Below are 12148 nucleotides of genomic sequence, written 5' to 3'. Positions count from 1 at the left end.
CAGAGAATTTGGAGGGACTAGGAAATGGCGGGCCCGATGCGTGCTAAGGCACAGTACGTGACATGTGGCTGGCACTCAGTGGATGCCGCTTCTCTTCCTCAGTTTCATTCTTGAGTGGTGTGTTGAAGAGCAGGAAGCCAGTCTTGCTTATTTATTTATTATAAAATACATTTTTATAACTTAAAAATTTAAAAGTGTCAGCCAGTCTGTAGGGAATATTGCCTTGAGTCCTATCCAAGTACTTGTGCTAAAAAGCCATGTGCTTATAGTGGAGCCCCTGTGTGTGGTCTCTGTCATCTCCCACACTGGGTCAGAGGTTAGAGGGGTCAAGACACCCCCCCCTCCCCTCACTGGGACTTGTGTCTTAACTTGCAAGTGGTTCCTCTGCAATGTCCCTCATCAAATAGTTACTTTGTGCGAAGAAATTGGTTAAATGTTTAATCAGAGAAGATATTCTCACAAATACACATTTTCTTAAAATGTTCATTTTTTTTTACTGTAGAAGAAATACAAATGTGCAATATTTATTTCCAATGTGGTATTAAGTCTCCAATATGGTAATAAGGTTTGCGGTTCATGTGAAAATAACAAATCGCAACGAACTACCACAGTGAAGGTAATGTTAACACGCAGACACACACAGACAGACACACACCCAGATTAGCTAATCCAGATTATTTTTAATTTCAGAATTTATTGTCTATTATATACAAGGTACTGATAATGAACTACTCACCAGAAGTCAACAAAGTTAAAAGTTATAACATAGAAAACAGTAATTCATATCCCTGAAAAAGCTAATGTGTTTTCAGAAGTAAAGTTCTCCTAATTAGGGAAACTATATAGAATGCTCATTTTTAAAGAACTATCTAGAAATAATTTTGTGGGAGGGAGGAGTCTTGATAAGGAGTTAAAAAGAGGGCTGTTTTTGTGACTAACAGGAACCCACCACCGTTTAGCATTCATGTGATATTATAAGCAGAAATAAATGTAGCATTTTGTGATTTTTAAATGTTAAATGCAAGAGTGATGACACATTTAAAAATATTGGTAAGAAGGGGGTAGGCAAAATAAGAAATCAGGTAAAACAGCATTTGCTGACCTAAATTATATGATTCATCCAATTTTCAGCTGGTGATATTCTTTGACTTTCCCAGGCATTGGAGGTGATCCTTTCAATGGAACAGATTTTACTGACTGCCTTGAAATCTTTCTGAATGATCCAGCCACAGAAGGCATCATATTGATTGGCGAAATTGGTGGTAATGCAGAAGAAAATGCTGCAGAATATTTGAGGCAGCATAATTCAGTAAGTTTGGGTTTGGAAAAATATAGCTCTTTGCCCTTGAATAATATCACCGGTTTGTTTTAGAAGTTATTTTGTTTTTTTCAAAGATAAATTTTTTAAGCAAACGTGAAAGATAAAGTTAAACCTTGTTGAGCTGCACCTGGAGTACTGGCCACTCAGGGAACTTGGGACACTTTCTGGGTTGATTCTCCTTCCCGTTTCCCCTGGTGCCTGTTCTCTGCTTCTCGAATGAATCCTCCCCCCAGGCATCTCCTCACACTTCGTGGTAGGTCAGTTGGCCTCCTGCTGAAGGGAGAACTTCCAGGCCATCAGCCCAAAAGCTCTCATTTGACCTGCGTATTTCCATTTTCACCTGTCATTGGTGTCCTTTCTCCTGATCTCAGGGGATGTGTGTTCTTTCTCTGTCAAGGCTGACCTTCTAAAGATCCTGTCCTTTATGCCCTTTTCCAGGAGCTTGTCTCCCTCTAGCTTCAGTCTTTCCTTGTAGAGTAGCACTTCGCTTCAAAGGTCAAGGAGAAAAGCTTTATTAACTATGTCCTATGAAGGCTTTCCTTGTTGCCTCTCCCTTCGAATTAAAAAGAATAGTGTGGCGTTGTATCATAATTTCACTTAACTTAAGGGAATTAAGCTCTGTTCCTGGGGTGAAGGAGGGTGGTGGGAAGAGAGAGAGAGAGGGCACAGTAACGACGGAAGCAGCCTGGTGCCTGCCAGCCCCCAGTCAGTGAATGTGTTCTCTGGACCACTGCGGCAAAGACCTGGGGAGAGCATTCGAATGGTTTCCAGGATGTCCCTGACACTGACGAATGAGTGAAGATGCATCTTCAGGAGGCCGGGCAGGAGGGCGGGAGATAACTTGTGTCTATGCTTGTGAAAGAGATTGAGAGTGAATGCATCAAAATTAAATGCCGCTGAAAAATAATGAGTAACGGAGAGTTAAAGGAACCGATAATATCACCTGCAGGGTAGTATATACAGAATGATGCATATGTAATTGAAGGAATTTTCAAGGGCTATTTTGAGTCTACTTGGTTTTTTTCTGTGTTAATTTTAAAAGTACCCCTTACTCTCTGGATCTCTTACTTTTCCTTTTTTTTTTCCTTTTTATTCACTCCCTGATCCTCAGCAGTTTGGCTTGTGTCTGCCACTTAGAAACTGTGTGACCTTGGGCATGTTCCTTAACTTCACTGTGCCTCAGTTTTCCTCATTGGCAAAATAGGGATACAGTAGTGCCTCCCTCCCAGCATCCTTGTAGGACTCTATGTTACGGCTCAGTAACATAGAGGAGAGCTGCCCTGGGCACGTGGTAAGCACTCTTAGTAAGCAGCTGTTCGCTGCTGCTACTGCTGCTGTCAGATCTGCTGTCCATGCTGGCGTTGCTCTCGCAGAAGTCACCAGGGCCTCCATTCATTCTCCTGGCTCTTCTCATCTTTATCCTTCCCCAGATAGTGCCTATTCCCTAAGTGCGAATGGTCGTTGCGTATAATCAGCATCACACTTCATGCAGTTCCCAAGGCAGAAACCTCAGAACCATCTTTTTTTTTTAATAAATTTATTTATTTTATTTTATTTTTGGGTGCGTTGGGTCTTCGTTGCAGCACGCGGGCTTTTTTCTGGTTGCGGCGAGCGGGGGCTACTCTTCGTTGCGGTGCGCAGGCTTCTCATTGCGGTGGCTTCTCTTGTTGGGAGCACGGGCTCTAGGCACGCAGGCTTCAGGAGTTGTGGCACGTGGGCTCAGTAGCTGTGGCTCGCGGGCTCTAGAGCGCAGGCTCAGTAGTTGTGGTGCCCGGGCTTAGTTGCTCCACGGCATGTGGGATCTTCTCAGACCAGGGCTCGAACCCGTGTCTCCTGCATTGGCAGGCGGATTCTTAACCACTGTGCCACCAGGGCAACCCCAGAGCCATCTTTTATTTCTTTCTCAGCTCTTGCTTCCACTCAGTTGCTGAGATCTGTCTCTGAGATCTTAGCAGTGTGTGGAGATTGAGAGCATCGTCACCTGTAATTAGTCCCTCTGCTGTGGTGCAGGCTCTCATCTTATCTCACCTGGACCACTTCAGTAATTTTTGTCCTGATATCTCTGCTCCTCTTTCCCTCCAGCTCCCCACCCCCCCCACCCCCCCCCCCCGCCAGCCTGCTTATTGCCATCCATGTAGGACAAAGGGCAGACTTAGCGTGGTATTCCAGCCCCTCACACACCACCCTGACCCTCCTTTTCAGATCCATGTCCCATCTGATGTGCCGGTTGTTTTCATCCTCACTTGCCTTTGCTTGTTCCTTCTGCAAGGCGTGCTTAGTTAACACCTGACTGTCACTCTAGACTGTATTATGGAGAGCAGGGAGCTGTTATACTTGGTGCCCAGCACAGTCCTCTGGCACATTAGGAACCAGTAAATGGCAAATAGTGAAAGAATAAAGTAAATTGTTAGGAGATTGGAGTAAAATGTTATTAGAGTCTCTTGAGTTCAGAAAGGTTGTGAAGTTTAAAATTTAAGTAAAAACTGACTTCTTTCTACAAAAAAAAATTTAGGTTATATGACATTATAGTCGTCCCTTCGTATCCACATGGGATTGGTTCCAGTACCCCTGCAGAAATCCATGGATACTCAAGTGCCTTATATAAAATGGCATAGTATTTGCATATAACCTACGTACATCCTCTCATATACTTTATCTCTAGATTACTTATAATACCTAATAGAGTGTAAATGCTTTGCTAATAGTTGCTAGCGTGGCAGGTTTAAGTTTTACTTTTTGGAACTTTCTGGAATCTTTTTCCCACAAACATTTTCTACTTTCTGATGCAGACCCTGTGGATATGGAGGGCCAACTGTACACTGTAATTTAAAAGCGTATATAGAATACATGAATCCCTTGAGTAGCTTAGAACTTAGTGGGAAAAACTAAGCTTTACATTTTGTTTCATTTGGCACATGTATTCCTATTCCTGGTTGGTCTTATGGAACTAAGTTTTATTGAAGACTTACTGTGTACGAGATTCTAGGTTGAACATTTCAGGTGACATATTCAGCGCTTAGCACAGTAACTGACACAGAGCGAACACTCAGTGATGTCGCCTTCTGCTACAACTACTATTATTATTATTATTATTTTTTTAATAAATAAATTTATTTATTTATTTATGGCTGTGTTAGGTCTTCGTTTCTGTGCGAGGGCTTTCTCTAATTGCGGCGAGCGGGGGCCGCTCTTCATCGCGGTGCGCGGGCCTCTCACCGTCGCGGCCTCTCTTGCTGCGGAGCACAGGCTCCCGATGCGCAGGCTCAGTAGTTGGGGCTCACGGGCCCAGCCGCTCCGCGGCAGACTCCCAACCACTGCGCCACCAGGGAAGCCCCTACAACTACTATTATTATCATCATTATGATGGCAGTAATTATTTGCAGGAGTGGTGTTGTTTAATCTTGACCCTCGGATTAGATGTTTTTGTCCTTTTTTGAGTAAGGAAACTGGCAGCTTGCCGATGGCAGGCACACAGCAAACCAACCAGGGCTGAGGTTCCTACCCAGGTCTGCCTGACTTCTCCATTACACTGTGAGGGGTCAGGAGTCAGGTCGCAGGGCTCAAGGACAAGAGTCCACAGTCCTGGGCATCTGTTGGGACTCTAGTCATGCCATCCTAACTTGTCTTCCTGTTTCTAGGCTTTCACACTTCTCATTTCTGTATCCTGTTCTCAGACTACACTTTTTCATAGTCTTTTCAATTCTATTTTTCACTCCTTAAAAAATCTCAAGTGACTCTTCTTTGTCAATAGGACAGAGTGTACATTTGTGTGACGTTCTAGGTTCATGCTAATCTTGTTTCTTTCTAGTGTAATATTCCCACCATTTGAGTACAGGGACGGAGGGATCCAGTGGAAACTGGTGCCACTCAAATACCAGATGCTCACATCCTTTGCAGAGCCTACAAGTGGATAAATAAATGACTTACAGAGTCTTTTCGTCTTAATTCTCTACTATGGTAGATGCTGGGCATACAAAAATAAGTGAAAACGTAGTCCCGGCGTTCAGAGATTCATAGTTTAGGAGGGGAGCGCGTGGGGAATAAGCTACAGCCAGTGTGCTGTGGGTAACGGTAGAAACGTGTCAAAGGCACCGCGGAGTCTCTGAACAGAAGATGATCAGCTAACCAGCGCTTATGGAGAGAGCGGGAGGGGGAGTCGGAAAGGTTAGGGGGGAAGAAGAGGCTTGAGCCAGCTCTTAAAAATTAAGTCAGAATTTGCCAGGTATCCAGGGAGGATGGAGAACTTTCTCAGCAGAGAGAGGCCCAGAGGCAGAGCCGTCTGGCATTCCTGGAGGGTAAAGAGCAGGGAGGAGTGGTGGGAGCAGGGCTGGAGTAAACATGTCAGACACACGGAGCCTGGCGTGCTGGTGCCTTCACGTGAGTCAGCGTAGCCCAAGCGAACTGTGCCAGTGACCTTGCACTGCCATGCACTTGCACTTTAAAAAAAGCCAGTTTCCTTTAAGAATGTCCTTAATGAAGCAGTAAGAATTATTAATTTTATTAAGTCTCGACCCTGGAGTCAGTATTTTGTGATGAAATGGGAAGTAAAGCACTTTCCCAGTTGAGTTGTGAGCTGAACTAGCTGCTTTTTTCATGAAACACCAGTTTTATTTGAAAGAATGTCTGGCAGGCAGACTGGTTATTCAGACCTGGGTATTTCTTTGGTGGATCTTTTCTCAAAAATGAACAAAGCAATCCTGCTGTATCAAGGAAAACAACTCCCGGTATTTGTTGACAGTGATAAAGTTTGAACTTGCAAATGTATATTTTTGGAAAACTTGTTTCTGCCACCGTGAACTTCACCCTACTAAAGACTTTTCTAATGAGATTGGCGGTGATACTGAAGAGTGATTTGATGATGTTGAATGATGAAAATGTATCAGCACTTGGAAGATCTACAGAACTCAGTGAACCTATATTTTCCTTCTGACCAATGAATGTTACAAAATCATTGTAGGTAAAAGATCCAGAATGATGAATGGATTTTGAAGTAACAAAGGACTATGGTTTCAGGTTACCATTTGAAGAGGTTCGTGTAGTGCTGAAGAATATCCTCAGTTATCTGACAGATATTAAAATACTTCTCCCTTTTCTAAGTACATATGTGTGTGAGGCCAGATTTTCTCTTGTACTTCAGCCAAACTAACATATTTGCAGTAGATTTAATGCAAAAGCATTAAGACAGAGTTATGTTGAAATAAAACAACCTGATCTGTGTCTTAATTCATTATCACAAATCACATAACTTACGTATTTTCAAGTGTGCTTTTTTGTTTTTCAAACGGAAGAGTCACATATGTATTTGTAAAACAGCTTGTGCAGGTGAAGTTGAAGTTTAATATCTTAACAGGTAACAGTTTTGCTTCAGGATTGTTTTTTTTGAGTTTGTAGGAAGAGTCAAGTCATCGCAAAGGAGAATACAGTGGTTTCGGTCATAGCTCAATATTTGTGTTGTTTTCTTATGGAAGATGAGTGAAGGGCCCCAGCCGTTTGCCATTTTCTGGCAGAGTCATGAGTCGGAGGTCCAGTTTTGATCAACTTCTTCATCAGTGTTTAAAATCCCATTTTCCAGGGTCCCAAGGCCAAGCCTGTGGTGTCCTTCATTGCTGGTTTAACTGCTCCTCCCGGCAGAAGAATGGGTCACGCAGGGGCAATTATTGCTGGAGGAAAAGGTGGAGCTAAAGAGAAGATCGCAGCCCTGCAGAGTGCGGGAGTTGTGGTCAGCATGTCCCCTGCACAGCTGGGAACCACCATCCACAAGGTGAGCTGGAACAGTGGCCTGAGTGCTCGGAAGTTACTGGCCTTAAAGTGGGAGGCCACACAGGGTGCCTGGAAACCATGGTGTTTTCTTCTGGGTCTCTTCTGTTTCTCTCTTTCTGGTGTGCAGCTTAACAGTCTCTAACAACTCCACCTTTTAGTCCTAATGTTCTAATCAGGCATGACAAGGAATAATGTTCTGATTCAAAAACTTTATTCTTCAAACATCTAGATTTGCTCTTTTGTGGGTAGTAAGGTATGATATACAGAAAAGCGTTTCAGAGTCCATAAGTGTCCTGAATTCCATTTTGGGGGTTGTGCAGAGAATTAATTGCCTTGTGTTTTGTTTTTTTCCATCGAGCGCCTTTGGGATATAGCTGTGCTAACTCCATAGGTTTTTTTCCCAGGGAGAGAGGTTGAAGACTGACTAAGAAGAAATGAAAACTGGGATTCAGGATGGAGGGAGATCTAAAGAAGAGGCTGGGGGTTTTCAGTTTTTAGTTGGTGTCTTCCATAATCTCTTTGCAACAATTTTTGGCCTATCTCTTTGAGTGATCATTTAAGGCTCTCTCTCTTTCTCGCTCTTTACTTTTTTGATGATTATAGACTTTACAAAAAAACCCCACAAAAGCCAAAACTTTGTGCACATGCTGAAAACAGGTCCAGATTGTCTTCCCAGGAGGGAACAATGTTTTGGCATAATCTTCTTTGGCGTTGTCTTAGGGATAATAAAATGAACTCCTTGTTTTATTGACTCCTTGCATGATCATGTCTTGTGGAATATGACACAGTGTGCCATAGTGTTTAAAAGAAATCTGGGTGGTTAGGGAGTGTGTGAAGAATTTTATTTAAAAGAGGGGAAGGAAGGGAAAAAGCAAATAAATGCTTGAATTCACATCAGAGACATGTGTTACCATTTTACTCCAGTAGGTGGCAGCAGGCATCTACACATTTTGCTGCATTCTAATTGTGACAATCTAGAGAAATGTGATTTTCAGTATTGTTTCCTTTTCATATATTTCTGAGGTTCTTGACGTTTGGTTTAAATCTGAACTGAATCTGTGTTCAGTTTTATTCTCTGAGAAACTAAACAAATCCATTGCCTTATTAAAAGGGCTGGTGTGTGTCACGTATAGCGTTAAAGGTTTGGATAAGCACAATCAGGTTTGTCAGCTCCTAATGATAACACTGCCGTAGAAAACAAGCATAATTCAAAGCCTCAGCCCCCGCGTTTAGGAGACAAAGTTGAAGCTCCGCGTCTAGCTTAGTGAAATGCAGACTGACACGCGCTCATTTGAAAGCTGTCATTTTGTGTTCAATCACCTCATCCTGGTACATTTTACTTCTGTAATTTTTGGTTGCTCAAAGGATCCTAACGATAAGAGGTTTTAGAATCATTTTGACCGTGAATGTAATTTGGATTTTTAATCTTTTTATCCCCTCTCTCTTCTCCCTCTCTTCTGTTCCTGAAGGAGTTTGAAAAGAGGAAGATGCTATGAAAGAAACACAAACGAAATGTTCCCTAAACCTATGGGCGAATCACTGTAGCAATGTGAGCCGGCGGCCGTTTGCTTCTGTCATCCACTGACTGTCCACCCGCGCACCTGTTGCTGGTCTTGCAGCCCAACGGGAAGCCAAAGCGAGGTTTAGAGTGTCCTACACTGAGACGTTTTAACCTCACTGAATAACAGAGACAGCCAATAAATCTACCACTTGATTTGAAAATGGCTTTGGAGGCTTTTTATTGTTCCACCGTGGGGCTGGGGGGAGTGGGAGAAATGGAGGGGTGTGTGTGCACGAGCGTGTGTGTGTGCATGAGCGTGCGTGCACATGCGTGTGCATATATGTGTGTTTCAATGGGCTCTGTAGGAGACATTGTAACTAAAACTTTTGAGAGAATGGGTGTAAACATTTCAGTTTGGCTTTTATCATAGAGTGATTTTACATCTCTTTGAATTACATTTTTCTCATGTGTACATATAATAGTCCCCATCCTGTAGGATAGTTTTGAGGATTAGAGATAAGTCCCTGGCACGTGATAAGGCAACCTAATTGCTGTCTGTGCCACCATTATCATCATCACTATCACTAGGATTTAGGCAGGGGCTCATCCATGTTTCAGTTTTTACCTAATTGGGAAATGGAAGGTCTTCAACGATGCTTTGTTTTTCTGTGGTTCTGCGGAGGGCTCTCCCCTTCCCCACCCAGAGCCTCCATTTCTTTGTTTGAGGTTTAAGACGTTCACTGCAAGAAAGCAGGAGAACTATTATCCATCCTTTTGTTTAAAAGGGAGCTTGTTAACAGGAAACAATTCCAGTGGAGAGACAAAATATTCTCACATGGTGTAACTGCCCTGGAAGAAACAAGAGCTTCAAAAAATATTAGGAGAAACACCTCAAGAAGGCTGTTTGGGGAGCCCTTCCTGGGGAAGGGAGATGAGTAGGTACCTGAGGGCCGGGGAGGTACCAGCCATGCAGAAAGGAGGACTCACACCCAGGCAAAGGCAGGGAGCCAGGAAGAGCTCGTTTTGAGGAGGTGCCTGGGGACAGTGACCCTGGGAGGGGCTGGAGGAGGCCTGGGGGGGCTGGGGAAACAGGTGTCTTGGGAGCTTCCATAACCATGCGCTGGCTGCTGAGGCACAAAGAGCAGGTGTCGGGAGATGTATTCACAGCCCAAGGATTCTGCCTGGGCCGAGGGCCACGTCACGATCGGCTTTGGGTCAAGTAGACTTTAGTTCCTGCTCATAGCTGTTTCCTTGTCTTGAAAGTGGGGATCATGACCCCCATCCCACAGGGTACCTGGGTAGAATATACATTATGCGTGTGTGACAGTGGACTCGGCCAGGGCTCGGTGTCACTCCGTAAACTCTTGAGCTTGCCTCCTGCTTGTGCTCAGGGCGACCCAGCTGACATGATGGCCGAGGAGGAAGGCACTTCCGGTCTCTCTGGTTGGCACCTCCAACCCAAGGTTCCTCCAGGGCAAACATATCCTTCTTTTGTCTAACTGAGGCTTTGTGACAGGGACACAATCCAGATGAGGGGCAGGTGACCCTAACAGATCCTTTTGAGGGTCCACCCCTGATTCCAGGCTGCTCCAGGCCTGGCTCAGCCCCCAGTTCTGTCCCCTAAACACCCATCCCAAGACAACCCCTCCCTCCTCACACCTCAGGTCCTAACTAGGAACCTCAGCGCCCTCTTGATTCTTTCTCTCACTTGCCATCTTCCCTTTCCCATCCCCTTTCATCTTCCCTCCCCCACCTTCCCTCTCCACCCCTCCCAGCATCTTGAGAAGCCACTCTCTCATCTCACTTCTCTCCCCTCCTGCAACCACTGCCACCTCTGGTCTGAGCAGCTCAAACATATCTGAGCAGGATATTCAGTTCTGGTTTTTCTGATTTCATTTTTACAAATGAAAGGTGAAAGTTCAACTCATGACCCCAATGCATTTTAAAAGCTTTTATTACAGAAACTTTCAAACATTTACAAAATGGTTATGATATTATAATAAACTCCCATGTACCCATCATCCAGCTTTGATAATTATCAACATTTTGCTCTCATTGTATGATCTGTACCTCCATCCATTCCCCCCAGTGTTTTTGTTGTGATAGTTATTTTGTTGAGGTAAAATTTACGTACGCTGAAATGCATGTCTTAACTGTGCATATTTGACAAATGGATGAAGGTATGTAACCACACCCTCTTGAGGATATAGAACATTTCCTTCATCCCAGGAAGTTCCATCTTATCCCCCCAATAGGTAACCTGTATTTTTATTCATCTTAGATTAGTTTTTGTCTGTTTTAGAAATTTATGTGAAGGGAATGAGAAAGTATGTAGCCTTTTATGTTTGGCTTCTTCCACTCAGCATGATTTCTGTGATGTCATCCAAGTCAGTGCTTGCATTGGTCGTTCATTTCTTTTTATTGCTGATTTCTATTCCGTTGTATGGACATAGCACAATGTGTTTACCCATTCTCTGGTTGTTGGCCCTTTGAGTTGTTTCCAGCTTTTGGCTGTGGTAGATTAAGGTGCTATGATCTTTTATGTGCAAGTCTTTTTTGAACATAAACTGTTTTTTCTTAGATACTAGGAGTGGAATTGCTGGATGAAAATTTCTCCCCAGTAAAATATGAAGAGTCTGGTGTTCTACATCTTCATCAACATTTGGTGTTTTTTATCTTTTAAATTTTAGCCATTCTAGTAAGGGGTGTGGGGGGTATTAATTAACATTTCCCTGGAGAAAAATGATGTTGAACATTTTTCAATGTGTTTATGTTTTTGGTATTTCTTCCCTTGTGAAATGCCTTTTCAAATCTTTTGTCTATTTTCTATTTCTTTGGTTTTTTTGTTTCTGAGTTCTGACAATTCTTTATATATTCTAGATACAAGACCTTTCTCAGATAGATAGTTTATGAATATTTTCCCACACTCTCTGACTTGTTCACTCGTTTTCTTATTGGTGTCTTGATGAACTAAAGTTTTTAATTTTGATAATGGGCAACATACCTGTTTTTCTTTTCTGTTTACTGCGTTCTGATCCTAAGACATGTTTGTCTACCTCAAATTCATGATGATATTCTGTTTTCCTATAAAAGCTTTATTATATTAGGTTATACATTTAATTCATATATCAACCTCGAATCAATTTTTGTTCATGGTGTGGGGGAGGTAGAGTCAAGACTGAATTGTTTTCCTTATGGATATTCAAGTGGGTCTAGCAATATTGTTGAAAAATCCTTTTTTTTCTTTTTTTTTTTTTCCTATTAACTTACTTTCATGCCTATGTAGAAGATCAATTGGCCATAAACGTATAGGTCTATTTCTGGACTCTCTACTAGGCCTTTTGTAACACTGTATATATTTTAGAATAAACTTGTTCATTTCTATAGGATGATGATTGAGATTGAGTTAATTACGTTTTATAGCGTATTTTGAAAATGGTTGCCGGTTAACAGTATTGTCTTTCATATTCCAATTTTTTTCTTGCAAAAATGTATAAACATAAATTGAGTTTTGTACATTGACCCTCTACCCTAAGACCCTGCCAAAGGAATTTATTAGACCCAGT

The 12148-nt window shown here is 42.7% G+C and overlaps 1 protein-coding gene across 1 annotated transcript in view; it reads left to right on the top strand.

Moving 5' to 3' along the window:
• Positions 1-8803, top strand: part of SUCLG1 (succinate-CoA ligase GDP/ADP-forming subunit alpha) — a 41723-nt gene extending 32920 nt beyond the window's left edge. Inside the window, exons 7-9 of the mRNA XM_061210752.1 lie at positions 1158-1309; positions 6894-7082; positions 8551-8803. Of these exons, the coding sequence (XP_061066735.1) occupies positions 1158-1309; positions 6894-7082; positions 8551-8577 (368 nt within the window). The 3' untranslated portion in view covers positions 8578-8803. The remainder of the gene's footprint in view (positions 1-1157; positions 1310-6893; positions 7083-8550) is intronic.
• The last annotated feature ends 3345 nt before the right edge of the window (positions 8804-12148 follow it).

Source organism: Eubalaena glacialis, chromosome 14 (assembly GCF_028564815.1).
Source record: "Eubalaena glacialis isolate mEubGla1 chromosome 14, mEubGla1.1.hap2.+ XY, whole genome shotgun sequence".
NCBI lineage: Eukaryota > Metazoa > Chordata > Mammalia > Artiodactyla > Balaenidae > Eubalaena > Eubalaena glacialis.
The sequence above is the reverse complement of the archived record's forward strand: the minus strand, read 5'-3'. Positions and strand labels throughout refer to the sequence as shown.